Genomic DNA, 17,349 nt, shown 5'->3' on the forward strand with positions numbered 1-17,349 from the left:
TAAGAGTTCCAGGTCAATTAACTTTATTCTATGTTAGTCCAATGGCTATCAAAATTATTACAGGAGCTCAATACTTGATCAAGCATTGGGGTGCTAGGGCAGCTTCTTTACTCTGGTGCATTGGCAGTCGGAGAAATATATTTAGGGTTGATTTCAGCTGTGAATTGTCAGCTGGCATCAAGCCCTGGGGTTACTAATGAAGAGGCGTCTATCAGACACCCCCATTACTAACCCAGTAAGTGTAAAGTGAAAAAAACACGTACACATACAGGAAAAATAGATTATTTGAATAAAGACTCCCTATGCTATCCCTTATGCACCAATTTATTTAAAAAAACAAGAAAACATGAAGAACATGAAGATCCATCTTAATCCATTGTGTATTGGTCCCATGATATTCTTGTTTGCGTACTCCAATCTATGAAGCCTCGTTCAGAAAATGAGGCTCCATAGGTCACACATGATCAGTGTCAGACCCAGAATTTCTCACACACAGTGATACTGACGTCACCACTCTTGATAAATTCTGGGTCTGAAGATGACCGGAAGTAATCTCTGAAGTCACACCCGATCAGTGCCAGACCCTGACATCAGGAACTCAGTGATGTCACCGCGCATGAGAAATTCCAGGTTTGTTGCTCACCTGGAGTGACCTATGAAGCTCCGTTCTCTGATCAAGGCTCCATAGGTTGGAGTACGGATTCGGGGGATGTTGTATGACCACTGCACAATGGATTACGTTGGTACTTCAAATTTTTTATTAATAAAATGGTGAAAGAGGGCTAGTGTGGCAGAGTCTTTATTCAAATAAACTATTTTTTCCTGTGTGTTTTTTTTTTAAGTTTACACTTACTCAGTTAGTAATGGGGATGTTTGATAGATGCCTATCCCTTACTAATCCCTGGGCTTGATGTCAGCTGACAATTCACAGCTGACATTAACCCCCAAAAATATGACCCCGATTGTCAACGCACCAAGAAGAGCAATCAGAAAGAGCTGGGGCGAGGCACCACAATTGGATTAGATGCGTCAATTTTGGTGCTTCACCCCGGCCCTTCCCGATTGCCCTGGTGCAGAGGCAATCAGAATATTTTTGGGGTTGATGTCAGCTGTGACTTGTCAGCTGGGATCAAACCCAGGGGTTAGTAATGGATAGGTGCCTATCAGTCACCGCCATTACTAACCCAGTAAGTGTAAAATTAAAAACATACACATGAAAAAAAAACTCCCCCACACTTTCCCTCATTCACCAAATTTATTAAAAAAAGGTTCCCATGAATCTATGAAGTAATCCACAATCCACGACTGCAACTCCAGTGACTGTGAATAGCAGTAAAATACAGCTGTTCATAGGCGCTAGTTACAATGACAATGCTCATCAGAACTGACAACTCAAAGCTGCACTCAGCGGCTGTAATGAGCATTGTCATCATCAGTCGTCTGTGAATAGCTGTACTTTACTGCTATTCACAGTTGCTGGAGTAGCAGTCTTGGATCGTGTTTACGTCAGAGCTTTGTGGGAACATGTTTTTAAAAATTGGTGAATGAGGGAAAGTGTGTGGCAGTCTTTATTCAAATAAACATTTTTTTTCCTGTGTATGTGTGTTTTTTAACTTTACACTTACTGGGTTAGTAATAGGGAAACGTGATAGACACCTCTCTATGGCTAACTTCTGGATTTGATGTCAGCTTACATTACACAGCTGAAATACATGGCTTATTAACTTATTACCCTTATTGCCACTGCACCAGGGCAATTGGGAAGAGCCGGGGTGAAGTACCAGAATTGGTGCATTTAATGGCTGGGAAGGGCCAAATAACAATTGACCTTTCCCTCCTGATAATATCAGCCAGCTGCTTTACCTTGGCTGATTATCAAAAAATAAGGAGGACCCCACGTCATTTTTTTAAATGATTTATTTATAAATAAATCATTTTTAAAAACTGGGTGAGATCTCCTCTATTTTTGATAAATAGCTAAGGTAAACCAGACAGTTTTGCATTACCTTGTTTAGTTATCAAAAATGGGGGGGGATCCCATGCATTTTTTTTAAAAAACGTTTTAACTTTCCAACAGTGACCTGGGAGTCAGAGATGCATCCAGGTGTCTTCCCCATACATGTTTTTGGCCTCCACAGCCCTCTAGCAGGATCTGCAGGAAAAATGCTCAATTTCCCCATAGACTTTCATTATACTCATTACTTGAATTGAGCGGGTCAGCTCGATTCAAGTAATGAGCACTTGAACACTTTAGTGCTCATTCATGACTATAGGAGAGCCTCCTAATGAGCATATTGATAATAAAATGTGGGGTTCTCCACCATAATACTCTAAAAACTGGGGAATCATTGCAGATTAAAGGATGATGTTGACTACACAAATCTAGAAGAACGTGGACCAGCGGTGCCTGCGGTTACCTGAAGAACCTGTGGACCATCAGTTCTTACATGTGTCATGTAGAGCCTGGGAGCTTTCTATTCATTTAAAAATAAAAAACACCAAACATTTTATGACAATTGTCTATTTTAGGTCAAATAGGAATTGATAGATCTGATTATTATGCATATACTTAATTATTGATTACTGCTGTAATACAACAGGTCAAACTGCAGTGAAAATTAGTATTTGTAAACCCAATCTAACATTTAAAATGAAAAGTGTCTAATTAAAGAGTTACATAAAATCTCTCACCTTTCTGCAGTGACTCGAATTCTTTCATCGTTAGAAGAATTAAATCGATCATCTTTTTCTCTAAAGTACTCTTCTATGCACTGTTCTTCAAAATCATGTACTTTCTTAAGTTCGTCCTCTGTGATGAACAGTTCTGTAGAGGAGAAGGCACAGAAAACGCTCATTGTGGATGTCTAGATACATTTTGTAAAAGAGTTTATTCTTTTATAGAAATAAACGTATCATTGAAGAAAAGACATAATTCTTACCAACAATACATCGACAAATTCTATGGCTTACAGAAGTGTTTATCTTAGCAAGATAATGCCTTCTTATGAAGCCAGACAGTAGTCAGCCATGAGCTGCGGGTGTGATTACAGTTGACCACATAGTTCACATGTTGGTCATTCAAATTAATAGATTTGTCCACTACTCGAACAACCCCTTCTCAATCCCTATGTTTGCCCTAGTAAAATAATATATTTTAGGCTGGGATCACATGAGAGTTTAAAAAAATTGTTCTCAATCTCATCTGGACAGCACACTTGTCCTCTGTGCATTGTTTACCTTGACCCAGATAATACAGCACTCAGATATCACAATAAAATTATAATTTGACACCTGACCTTATATGAGTCAATGGTTGTGCAATGTTACAGATCTTAATCTTCATAAAGAAGCACTCACATGAAGATTTTTTTTAACCAATCTGTGTTTATGTAATATGCTCACCTACTGGTGTGATCTAGCGCTGGTCTGCTCCTCTTCTGAATGACGTCACTACTCTTCAGACTCTATGGGTCACAGTGTTCCTGTGACACAGAGGTGGCTTTACCCTGTGAGCCTATGGACTGACAGAACGAAGCTCCATTGGCTTTAAATGTTAAAAACACTTCCGGCTCACGCATAGAGTGAGACAAAGAGTCTGAGAAGAGGAGCAGAACAGCGATGGATCTCGAAGATGATGACGGTAAGTGAGTATATTAATACACAGACAGTACACGTTACACATATATCAGCAGATTTAGAGAAAAAATTGCCTGGTTCTTAAAAGGGATTGATGACTCGATATTTGTTAGAAAAGAAAGTATAAATGGGACATTATCTCACTCACATGTTTGTTATTTTTACCATCGTATCCTATTTTAGAGTGAAAAAGTGTTCTCCTTATCCATTTGTCTTAACAGAAAAAGAGCTCTTACACTAAAGACCGCTAAAACAAAAATATATTTCATTTTCCTGGACTAATTCTGTAAATTTAAAGTGTTATAATGTGACGCCCCTGACTCTATGATGGTGTCATAGGGAACTGCACCCCTTTCTCTTATGGTGCAGAACTCACCCTCCATGGTTCTGGGTTCCTACACACTGGTATTGCTTCCATCAGCACTCAAATCCTAACCACACCTCACACCACACCCTGTCAGGCACACCAGTGGGTGGTCTAGCTGGAAAAGGGCCACCCGCCTAGGGTTCAGGCAGACTGGTGGGAGGGAGGAAGTCAGTCGAGTAGTAGCCCTCAGAGAGTGAGGAGCTGAGGGAGCTGGAGCTCCCTGTGTGACCTTGGTTGGGTCGCAGATGGTGGTTTCGGGACCAGACGAGTCGGAGACCCGGTTGCAGGGTACTGGAGAAGGGTGCACTGACTTAGTTTTAGAGAACAGTCGGCCCGGAAAGTCCAGTAACCGGACCGGAACTGAGCACGGTGGACTACAGGACCCTAGATCAGGGAGCAGCTTCACGCAACCTGATAATTCACCTGTGGAGGATAGTCTCTTTATGAACTTTCCCCAAGAGCTCAGAGATCGAAGGCACCAACACAACGAGGGGGATAGGGATTTCCAGCTTTAGCGGCCTACAAAAATCCCAAGTGTCAGCCATCGAGAGCACAGCTCCACTATTTCAACATAGGGAGCGGGAGCCTGACAGCTTCAGGCCGAAGGGTCATTTAGGAACTTCTACAAATGTGCATTGAGGCAGGCTTCGGACCACTAAGCAGTACCAGTGGGGACGGATACCCGGACAAGCTCCCCCGAGTGGCATCGGCACCCAGAGACTTGGTTTACTTCTGTGTCAGAGTCTGCTTAATGACTGCGCTACATCCACACAACCTGAGTGAGTACACTGTACACCCTGCATCCTGCCTGCCCGCATAGCCTGGACAACGCTATCCGCCACTTACATCCAGAGTCCTGGGGTCTTCCCTACCCGTGGAGGGATCACCATCTGGCTGCCCCACTCCATCTCCCCCGGATATTCCCATTGGCAGCGACGGTACTCCCCTTACCGCGAACCACGGGTGGCGTCACGAACTATCCCTTGTAAATAACCCCGTCCCCTTTACATTTGAAGTAGCCGCAAGCTCCCAGGTCTGGAGACCCTTGAGCAACAGCAACTCCGGATCCGAGCAGTTCGACTGCTGCAGGGGCGGCACAATAACCCTTTCAGCTTTTCTGGCCAAGACAAGAATAACTCCTTCTAGGTGCCAAACACGAGAGACTGAGCTGCGAAAAACAGGCAAGAGCAGGCACTCTACTCTGCTTGCATAACTCCCATAACTAGAAATTAATTAAATCAATGGGAGCTACATATACAATATAGCTAAGCGAGCGACGCTGCTGGCGTAACTCCCACAGTGTAGAAACAGCCAAGTTTGCCGTATTTTTCTGTTTACATAACTCCCATTCATTGCTATGGGAGGTGCACGTCATTGATTTCCTTACAGATCACCACGATATATTCCCGTCCTGCTTATGCACTTTCTTTATGACCACATTCATTGCTGTACATGCTGTCACAAATATCCATTGAAAGGAGACTATAAACAACTCAGTCTGTTCTTCAGAAGAAAGTGGAGACAAGGTCAGAATGACAATTAAGTGAGCCGTAGTACTTGTTCCTGTGCCATGTGTGACACCTGCATTCAGAGTCGCTCGCTACAAATGGCAGAAAAGAGATACTTTGTGTTTGGATATTATTCATTATTACTGATGTCCTGATGACAAAATGATTAAAGCTGCTTTAGCTGCTCTTCAGAGCTCTCCTTTTATTAGGCCTCTGGCTTATTATACAATCAGTAATGATACTGGTGTGCTATGAAGCATTTACTGGGACACACTGTTCTACCTGTAGCAAATAAATCTAAGCCTCTCAAAGCTGCTGGCTACATAATCATGGACTATAGCAAATATTCTGTTGGGAAAATTCACATAGCTGTGTTGTACACTGTGTGCAGAATTATTAGGCAAATGAGTATTTTGATCACATGATGCTTTTTATACATGTTGTCCTACTCCAAGCTGTATAGGCTGAGAGCCAACTACCAATTAAGTAAATCAGGTAATGTACATCTCTGTAATGAGGAGGGGTGTGGTGTAATGACGTCAACACCCTATATAAGGTGTGCTTAATTATTAGGCAACTTCCTTTCCTTTGGCAAAATGGGTCGGAAGAGAGATTTGACGGGCTCTGAAAAGTCCAAAATTGTGAGATGTCTTGCATAGGGATGCAGCAGTCTTGAAATTGCCAAACTTTTGAAGCGTGATCACCGAACAATCAAGCGTTTCATGGCAAATAGCCAATAGGGTCACAAGAAACATGTTGAGCAAAGAAGACACAAAATAACTGCCCATGAATAGAGGAAAATCAAGCGTGAAGCTGCCAAGATGCCATTTGCCACCAGTTTGGCCATATTTCAGAGCTGCAACGTTACTGGAGTATCAAAAAGCACAAGGTGTGCCATACTAAGGGACATGGCCAAGGTAAGGAAGACTGAAAAACGACCACCTTTGAACAAGAAACATAAGATAAATGTCAAGACTGGGCCAAGAAATATCTTAAGACTGATTTTTCAAAGGTTTTATAGACTGATGAAATGAGAGTGACTCTTGATGGGCCAGATGGATGGGCCAGAGGCTGGATCAGTAAAGGGCAGAGAGCTCCACTCCGACTTAGAAGCCAGCAAGGTGGAGGTAGGGTAATGGTATGGGCTCATATCATCAAAGATGAACTTGTGGGACCTTTTCAGGTTGAGGATGGAGTGAAACTCAACTTCCAGACCTACTGCCAGTTTGGGGAAGACAACTTCTTCAAGCAGTGGGACAGGAAGAAGTTGGTATCGTTCAAGAAAAACATGATTTTCATGCAGGACAATGCTCCATTACATGCATCCAACTACTCCACAGCATGGCTGGCAAGTAAACGTCTAAAAGATGAAAAAATAATGACATGGCCCGCTTGTTCACCTGATCTGAACCATATAGAGAACCTGTGGTTCCTCATAAAATGAAAGTTCAAGAGGGAGGGAAAACAGTACACCTCTCGGAACAGTGTCTGGGAAGCTGTGGTGGCTGCTGCACGCAATGTTGATCGTAAACAGATCAAGCAACTGACAGAATCTATGGATGGTAGGCTGTTGAGTGTCATCATAAAGAAAGGTGGCTATATTGGTCACTAATTTTTTGGGGTTTTGTTTTTGCAAGTCAGAAATGTTTATTTCTAAATTTTGTGCAGTTATATGGGTTTACCTGGTGAAAGTGAGATGGGAATATATTTGGTTTTTATTAAGTTGCCTAATAATTCTGCACAGTAATAGTTATCTGTACAAACAGATGTGCTCCTAAGATAGCCAAATCTAATAAAAACCCACTACAACTTCCAAAAATATTAAGCTTTGATATTTATGAGTCTTTTGGGTTGATTGAGAACATAGTTGTTGATTATAATAAAAAAAATCCTTTAAAATACAACTTGCCTAATAATTCTGCACACAGTGTATTACTGTGGGCCTCTGCTTTCTATGATTAGTGCTGCGTGACTACAAAGCTAAGCATCAGAGCTGTCGGGCCTCACTGAGCGCAGCATTGAGCTAGCGGGTCTCTGATGAGAGTTGTTATCACATGGCATCTGTGAATAGCTGTACTTTACTGCTGTTCACAGACATCGGAGTTAAGCGGGCTTTACACGCTGCGATCTCGCTAGCGAGATCGCAAGCGATTGTACCCGCCCCCATCGGTTGTGCGACATGGGCAAATCGCTGCCCGTCGCACACAACCTCGCTTACCCCCGTCACACATACCTGTCCGGCGACGTCGCTCTGGCCGGCAATCCGCCTCCTTTCTAAGGGGGCGGGTCATGCGGCGTCACAGCGACGTCACATGGCAGCCGTCCAATAGAAGTGTAGGGGCGGAGATGAACGGGACATAAACATCCCACCCACCACTTCCTTCCGCATTGCCGGTGGAGGCAGGTAAGGAGATGTTCCTTGCTCCTGCGGTGTCACACATAGCGATGTGTGCTGCCGCAGGAACGAGGAACAACATCGCTAATGAAAGGTAAACGATTTTTTGTTTTAGGATGACCTCTCCGCGGCAAACAATTTTTGCCGCTTTTGCAATTGTTTTAGGTCGCACATAACTGCTACACGCTACGATATCGTTAATGACGCCGGATGTGCGTCACAAACAACGTGACCCCGACGAAAATTCATTAACGATATCGCAGCGTGTAAAGCCCGCTTTAGAGTCCTGGATGTGGACTACATTGGAGCTTTGTCGGAATATTTTTAATAAATTGGTGAAAGTGTGGGGGAGTTTCTATTGAAATAAACTATTTGTTCCTGTTTGTGTTTTTTTTTAACTTTATACTTACCGGGTTATTAATGGTGGTGCATGATAGACACCTCTATATTATTAACCCATGGGCTTGCTGCCAGCTGACATTACACATCTGACATCAACCCCCCAAAATATTACCCTGATTGCCACCACACCAGGGAAATTGGGAACAGCTAGAGTGACATGCCAGAATTAGTGCATCTAATGTGATGCACCAATTTTTGGGCTCCTGTAGGCTGGTAATTTTAGTCTGGGAAGGGCTAAACAACCATGATAATAACAGCTCTCAGCTGTCCTCTTTACCTTGGCTGCTTACAAAAAAATTAGGGGACCCCAGGTCGTTTTTTAAAAAATTATTTAAATAAATAAATAAATAAAATGTCCGGGGGTCCACTCTATTTTTGATAACGAGCCAGGGTAACGCATACAAGTCTGCTTAACCTTGGATAGTTATGAAAAATGGCGGGACCACACACTTTATTTTTTAAATTATTTAATTTTTACTTGTCAACAATGACCTGGGGGTCAGAAATGCATCCAGGAGTCTTTCTCGTGCATTTTTCTAGCCTCCCTGTAGCGGGGTCTGCTGGAAAAATGCTCACGTTACCCATATACTTCAATTATACTCAGTACCCGATCAGATCTTCCGTCATGTCCAGGGAAAGATGTGGACCCAGCAAGTAAGGGCCGTTTCAGATCAGCGGTATTCTGCCGCACTCGCAGATCCGGCACAAGGGCAGTACAGTACTTTACAGTTCACAGACAGTGCGGCAAGCCCCGGTCACATGCTGTGACATGCTCCGGTCACATGACCCTATGTGCCCGGAGCTTGCCAGTGAACTGTAAAGTACTGTACTGCCCTTATGCCGGATCTGCGATTGCGGCAGAATACTGATCTGAAACGGCCCTAAGCGCACATTAATGGTAAGTATAGAACAAAGGTCGTTAAGGGGTTAAAGTGATTTCCTGGTTTCAGAACACCCTTGTTCTCAGATGCAGTGTATGTTAAAAACCAAACTGTACTTTAGAGTATGTATATACTGAGTCTTTTTTGCTGAGTTTTTGGAGTGGAAACTGAGCAGAAACGCCAAGATTTTGAAGAGTTTTGACTTTTTGAAGATGATATGGAATGTTTCTGCTCCAAAAACTCAGTGTGCGCATAATCTAACTCTTCCTCCTCGGGTCCAGCTCCCTGGTGTTGGATATTGTCTGCAGCGCTGACATCACTTCAACAAGGCTGCAACAAATCAGTGGGATCAGCGGCAGGGCCGCCACTAGGAATTTCAGGGCCCCATACTGGCAACATTTTCGGGCCCCCTTGGGACTCCACCCAGGCTCCACCCCCAGCTCCGCCTCAACCACTCAATCTTCCTACAGTCACACTGCCACTCTTGCAAAAACATATATGTATGTACAGTATAATTATATATATATATATATATATATATATATATATATATATATATAGATATATGCACACATACATATATACAGTCATGGCCAAAAGTGTTAGCACCCTTGAAGTTGTTTCCCTCAGAAAATTACACAGACAGACTGTATACACAGACAGACTGTATACACAGACAAGCAGTATATACAGATGGACTGTATACACAGACAAACAGTATATACAGACAAACAGTATATACAGACAAATAGTATACACAGACAGACAGACTGTATACACAGACAGACTGTATACAGATAGTATATACAGACAGACTCTATACACAGACAGACAGTATATACAGACAGACTGAATACACAGACAGACAGACTGAATAGACAGACAGACTGAATAGACAGACAGACAGACTATACAGACAGACTGTATACACAGACAGACTGAATACACAGACAAACAGACTGTATACACAGACAAACAGACTGTATATACAGACACACAGTATATTCAGACAGACTATATACAGAGACAGACTGTATACACAGACAGATAGTATACAGAGACAGACTGTATACAGAGATAGACTGTATACAGAGACAGACTGTATACACAGACAGACAGTATACACAGAAAGACAGTATACACAGACAGACAGTTTTTCAAGACAGACAGTATATACAGACAAACAGTATACACAGACAGATAGTATACATAGATAGTATACATAGACAGACAGACAGTATACACAGATAGTATACATAGACAGACAGACAGTATACACAGATAGTATACATAGACAGACAGACAGCTACATATTGCACACTATACAGGACACACATATCTTATACATTACACATACAGGCAGCACATAACACATACAGGCAGCACATAACACATACAGGAAGCACATTACACATACAGGCAGCACATTACACATACAGGCAGCACATTACACAGATACAGGCAGCACATTACACAGATACAGGCAGCACATAACATAGATACAGGCAGCACCTTACACAGACACAGGCAGCACATTACACAGACACAGGCAGCACATAACACTGACAGCACATAACACAGATACAGGCAGCACACTACACAGACACAGTGTAACGCCTGCCTGGATCCACAGACTCAGATGGGCTGTAATGGGGAGGCTAGAGGGAAGCCACTCACCAAGCAGGACCCCGAAAACCCTGAAACCCTTTAACCCCTCTACAGGGATTTGGAATTACACAGGGAACTGGAGATCACTACCTGTGGAAGGCTGCAGTCCGATGAGAGTAGTAGTCAGGCAGGGTCAAACCAGGAATTGCGTAACAGGGACAGAATCGTCAGGCAATGACGTAGTCAGCAAACGTAGCAGAGGTCAAATCCGGATCGGGCAGCGAGGTACAGAAACAGTAGGCAGGAGGGTAGTCAGAAAACACGCAGAAGTCAACTCACAGGAATCACCAACAGAATAGGACGTAACAGGAGCCAGGAAAATCAGAACTATCTCTGGCAGTGGCCATGTGACAGGAGGAGGAATAAGAAGGGTGTGGTGCCTTCCCATTGGCTGTAGCTGAACGCTGGCAACTTCAGCTGGAAGACACATGCCACCCACAGTCAGCCAGCGGTACTGCAGATCCCAAGCTAACCCAGCCCAGTGGATGATCGGAGCCTGAGCCCACCGCTGGCATCGACTCCTCTCCCATCACCAGCACCATCCACGGCAGGAACACGGCATCGCCTTGTGATCGGAGCAGAAGTCGCTGGAGCAGACTCCGGCGGTGACGTAACACACAGGCAGCACATTACACAGACACAGACAGCACATTACAAAGACACAGACAGCACATTACACAGACACAGACAGCACATTGCACAGACACAGACAGCACATTACACAGACAGCACATAACACAGAAACAGACAGTACATAACACAGACACAGACACAGGCAGCACATTACACAGACACAGGCAGCACATTACACAGACACAGAGCACATTATGCAGACACAGACAGCACATTACACAGACAGCACATTACACAGACAGCACATTACACAGCACATTACACAGACACAGACAACACATTACACAGACACAGACAGCACATAACACAGACACAGACAGCATATAACACATGATTCACATTATACTCACCCCATGATGCAATTCAGCGCCCTCCTGCGCATCTAGCTGAGGTAAGGCAGGGGTTGGGGTTGGCAGGCCCCCACAGTCTGAGATTAGCTGAACCTGGCCCCTTCCCCGGGCTGAGAGCAGCGGGCCCCCCCGGTCTGAGATGAGCGGGCGGGCCACCTCACCACCTGACCACCCCCCGGTCTGAGATAAGCGGGCCCCCCCGGGATGAGATGAGCGAGCGAGCGGGCGGGCGGCCTCACCACCTGTACCCCCCCCGCTCTGAGATAAGCGGGCCCCCCCAGGCTGAGATGAGTGGGCGGGTCACCTCACTCCCCCAGCGAATGTCTTCAGCTCACAGCGCTTACCTGTCCCGCTGGCTGCCGCGTCCTCGCCACCTCTGCCGCTGTTACTTGCAGGAGTGTAATGAGGTCGCAGAGTGATGACCTCACCACACTGCTGCAAAGCCCAGCGATGACGCGCCCTGCTCTGCTCCAATGACTTTGCCTCCACTCCACCACATGGCTAATTTTCATGCTCCTCCCCTTCGCATGCAAATTAGTCATGTAAGGAGGTGAAGCGACACCGCTGGGCAGCTGTGACTGGGGCCTGGTGAAGAGGAGGGGCCCGTCCTGCCGGGGGCTTAATAAAGATAAGTATTTACCCCGGGCCTGTCTGGGCTCCCTCTCTTCACCGGGCCCCCTACACCAGGCACAGTAGTAATGCCCTGATGGCGGCCCTGCTCAGCGGTTCTGAGCAGCTCATTCCATCTGCTGAGGAAGAGCTAGAGACCTCACTGATTGACTGCAGGGCAATTACCGTGTCATCAGGTCTGCAGACAATAATAGACACCGGGAGCAGCAGAGGAGACTCAATGCTGGACCAAGGAATGGGGATGGCTAAAACACTGTTTGAATTTTTCAATGCAACCTGAAGCCAGGGGACAGAGGTTTACTGAAAGTGGAAAATCCCTCTAAGGCCTCTTTCACATACTATTTTGCATCAGTATTTGTAAGCCAAAACCAACACTGAAATTTGCAGCTCTTCTGTATCTTGGATCCTCCCTCTCAGAGTTTTGGTTTAACATTCTTGATGCAAAATACTGACCAAAATACAGCCATGCAAAAGAAGTGCAATTGAAAGGCAATGTAGGGTGTAGAAAGCTCAGGAAAGTAAAACGCATTAATTCTGTAAACCTTCATCTTTACAATTATTGCATATTATGATTTGGTGGATTTGGTTCACATATTGCAATGTTAATATTCCCAGCAATTCCCTATCCTCCTGTTACTAATACATAATTGCAACTCAATATTATTTTCTGAAGCGGTTACAGTATCTCGATGTTTTCCGGTATTGTTATTGGAGCAGTACATGTTTGTATGTGGTATGTGGTGTCAGTCTTACTTAATCCATAGTCTCTTTCATCTTGGTCACTTTCATGTTTCCTCCAGCGACAACAAAGGTGTTTGCAAATCATAGTGAAATGGCTAAAAATAATTAAAGGAGGTGGCAAGACAGGCCTTTCATGGAATGTCATAATCAGCTGGTAGCGCTGGAATTTCCAAACCTGGTTTGAGATGGACTTGACTTCAAAGAATGTGTTACTGGAAAGAAACACAAGAGAAATGTTCCATATTCAGAAGGTTATAGTGACCACAAGAAAATCAGATACATAATCAACACACACATTTATGGTGGCAATATAGATTCTTGGGATCATGCGTAACAGTGCACTATGTTATCCAACATTAAGAAAGTAAATCAGACTAGAGTGTATTTGTCTCCTTATATAAACATAAAGCACTAGTACGGTAGTAATAGTAAATCTACAGCTACTATTGCTTGGAATAGCTCATAAACAGGAGGAAACCTAGGAGTAGGCCGCAAGGATTGAGTTTTCAGTCACTTCAGACCTACGGCTAACATCAAATATATCTTGAGGTACATGTGCAGAGCAAAGAATGTACCCTGACCCTATACAGAAGCGCATTGGGCCTCTATAGGGAAAGGATTATAGTAACGGGGACAACAATGGCGCCTGCCCAAAGGACTGACCGGTAGTAGAGATGTCAAGGGAATGACAAGAAAAATGTGGGGTAGGTGAGTACATAACAAAATCAAGTAGGGTCAAATGTTTTTTGCTGGGGTGGGAATAGTTTAAACCAAGGGGACCATATTCTTGAATATTTGTCAAAGGAGTTACTCTTTATAGAACTATTATATTCATAGATATTATGGGAGGATACCATGTCAGTCACCTCTGATAATGTCGGGGGATACTTTTGTTTCTATCTTACTGCAATTAGAATTCTGGCTACTAGTAAAATGTGGGATCTTTCTGTAATAATGCTCGCGTTTCCCATAGACTTCCATTATGTCGGTACACGAGTCAGTCCGACCTATTCATTTCAAGTACCAAGCACCCAAGCATGGTAGTGCTCACCAATGGCTAGAAGCCACAAGAATTCCCAATGAAAGGGAAAGGCGACAAAACAAAGTCAAATCTTCATAAAATTATTTAACAATTTAAGTTATTTTACTGGCGGAATATTAAGATTTGCTTTTAGCAAAAATGAATCTCCCCTTTAAGTGGCTTATCCACCTTTGGGGATATTTATTTAACTCAAATGCATGTATTTGGGGCAAAAAAAATCAATTTTGCAGTTAGGATTTATTTAAAGTTTTGCACCCTGTTTTCTTTTCAACTGTTATGTAGTCTGTGGCTATAAATTAGCTAAGACGAGCTCAGAAAAAGACAGATACATGAGTTAAACTCTCTCCAGTCAGAATAAGCACACTAACAGATTCTCACTTGGCTCATTCTGAAGCCAGCAATAGACAGTGCAACACAGAGTCTATAGAAGGCAAACAGTGCAATTGTTATCATTAATGAACACTATTGCAAAAATGATTTTTAGCCCAAATTACATGTATTTAAGAATAAAACAAAAAACTGATCCTCAAAAGTGGATAATCCCTTTAAGTACAGTGCAATATTACAGAATTACTGACTTACTTGAATACTGCTATGAGGAGGTTTACTAGAAGAATATTTGCCACTAATAGATAACATGCCATGATTGCAGGGACGATCCATGCTCCCGTCTTGCATGGAGGAAGCTGAACTATTTTCCCATCTTCTGTAGTCTCATTATATCCGCAGGGAGCTAAAAGGAATTATAACAGAGTCAGTCTTAGATTTATAGTGTCTTGTCCAATCAGGCGGAAGAAAATTTTCTGGGGAATGAAGTCCCAAACTGATAGCAAGGCTTACATGCTGTATTCATGCACTAGTCACATTTATTTACAGCTCGGAAGCAGAGATGACACTGTAGATGGCCACCTCCTGAATGGGATGGATGAAACGCAGTGACTTATAGGAAGAAAATCAGTATTCACCAGGACAGACATCTCATGGGATAATCTAAAATAAATGGGATTTCTCCAGCAGACAGCAATATGTTTCCATCTCCACATCCATAAATATTCTTGCTTACATACACCTGATCTAGCATGAAAGAGGACATTGCCATAATTCTCATATCCTAAAACCATGTACAATCCGTCAGTTGAGAGAGTAGAATATTTGATACTGGCTGTAATTCTGGAGGTAAGCAGACCGTTCTGTGCTGTTTACGTAATAGTGCACATTCGTTTTAGATTTCACCTAAAAGGACCCTCTGGATTATGTTGCATATCCATAAAGATGTTTTTTACGTACTTACTGTTAGAACACTACTTCTCTTCCCAACCACGGATTTCCAACATGCAGTCTTTTGACCAGACCACAGTGACCCATTCATTTCCGTACCATTGCTCTATGGGCCCCTGGTGGCTTCTTAGTGCCCCGCCTGGCACCAAGGACACATATCGAGAACCTTCCCTTCCCTGCCCTCTGAACTCATGACATAGTCATCTGAGCTTCCCATCCAATGTTTGGTACTAGTAGGCTATCGATGAAGCAGTCACTTGACAATACATCATTATAGACAAAACGTCACCGTGGTCTAGTCATAGAAAATGGGCATGAGACACAGATGGAAGTGGAGAGAGGAAGAACTTAACATTAAGTATTTTAGGTAAGTATTCTTTTCTTTACAAGTTTCCAGAGTTTGAAAGAAAAAATAAAAACACCTATCAATAGGATTGCTATCATTTTTGCAAATCAAGCCATGATACAGGATGCAGATCATGTCATGCAGAATTTAGCTAGTGCGTACACATATGACATTATTCAAAACTTGGCTAAAGGGCTGGTTCACTACTTAGTTTTCCAAGCCACATTGATAAACTGTTTATAAACAAGGGTTCTCTCAAATACATAGTGTCTGTGAGCATTGCTATTGCGGTCCGCTCATCTCCATCACGTGACCCCTGGGCTTTGTGACCCCGTTACACGCAGCGACGTAACAATATATCGCCGGGGTCACGTATTCCGTGATGCATATCCGGCATCGATAGCGACGTTTTTCGTGTGAAACGTACGAGCGACCGCTAACGATGGAAAATACTCACCAAATTGTCCATCGTTGACAATTCATTCATTTTCTAAAAATCGTTGATTGTTGGACACATTTTTGTTCTTCGTTTCTGAGGCAGCACACATCGCTCCGTGTGACACCTCGGGAACGACGAACTACAGCTTACCTGTGGCCGCCGACAATGCGGAAGGAAGGAGGTGGGTGGGATGTTACGGCCGTTCATCTCCGCCCCTCCGCTTCTATTGGGCAGCCGCTTAGTGACACCGCTGTGACGCCGCACGAACTGCCCCTTTAGAAAGGAGTCAGTTTGCCGGCCACAGCGATGTCGCTAGGCAGGTAAGTATGTGTGATGGCTCCTAACGATATTGTGCACCATGGGCAGCAATTTACCCGTGACACACAAACTACGTGGGCGGGTGCTTTCACCAGCAATATTGCTAGCGATATCACTGCGTGTATAGCCTCCTTAAGATCCAGTGATGTCTAGTCAACTTCCAGTTGACCTGACACCACCGAGGTGGGTCCCAGTCTCCATGAGTCAATGGTAATAAAGGGGGAGAAGACCTCGCATCACCTCTTATCATAGGTGCTCAGGAGAAACAAATTAACAGTCACAAGAGGTTAACTCCGGCACACTATAAATTTCCCATGAAAGTAAAGGAACGCAGCAGTTGGGTATCAAAATCCTTATCTTTAATTTTGTAAGTGTCACACGTGAAAAAAGTGCTGTACAATTGTCCGCCAGGTGTCGACGTTTCGGCTAACAAGCCTTCATGAGGTCGGACAGACTTAACCTAAACTGGAGTCGTAGTCTGGTAAGTATGTAGGATAGCTGTGATGACACATGCAGAAACCTGTCTGGGGTCCCTGGGTGTTGCCGGCATGTAGGATCAGATCATATGCAAATATGTGGGACACAGTGAGGAAGTCTTGGTAGTCATATGTGTCTCTTGTTCAGAGTAGCCGGAGAAATTGAACAAGAGACACATATGACTACCAAGACTTCCGAAACGTCGACACCTGGCGGACAATTGTACAGCACTTTTTTC

At 43.7% G+C, this 17,349-nt stretch overlaps 1 protein-coding gene across 2 annotated transcripts in view; it reads right to left on the bottom strand.

Moving 5' to 3' along the window:
- Positions 1-17,349, bottom strand: part of TRPM3 (transient receptor potential cation channel subfamily M member 3) — a 714,819-nt gene that overhangs the window by 19,635 nt on the left and 677,835 nt on the right. For both annotated transcript variants that reach the window (XM_075317925.1, XM_075317917.1), the window contains 3 exons: positions 14,836-14,986; positions 13,224-13,423; positions 2,692-2,824 (listed from right to left, as the gene is read on the bottom strand). In XM_075317925.1, the coding sequence (XP_075174040.1) occupies positions 2,692-2,824; positions 13,224-13,423; positions 14,836-14,986 (484 nt within the window). The remainder of the gene's footprint in view (positions 1-2,691; positions 2,825-13,223; positions 13,424-14,835; positions 14,987-17,349) is intronic.

Source organism: Anomaloglossus baeobatrachus, chromosome 1 (assembly GCF_048569485.1).
Source record: "Anomaloglossus baeobatrachus isolate aAnoBae1 chromosome 1, aAnoBae1.hap1, whole genome shotgun sequence".
NCBI classification, from domain to species: domain Eukaryota; kingdom Metazoa; phylum Chordata; class Amphibia; order Anura; family Aromobatidae; genus Anomaloglossus; species Anomaloglossus baeobatrachus.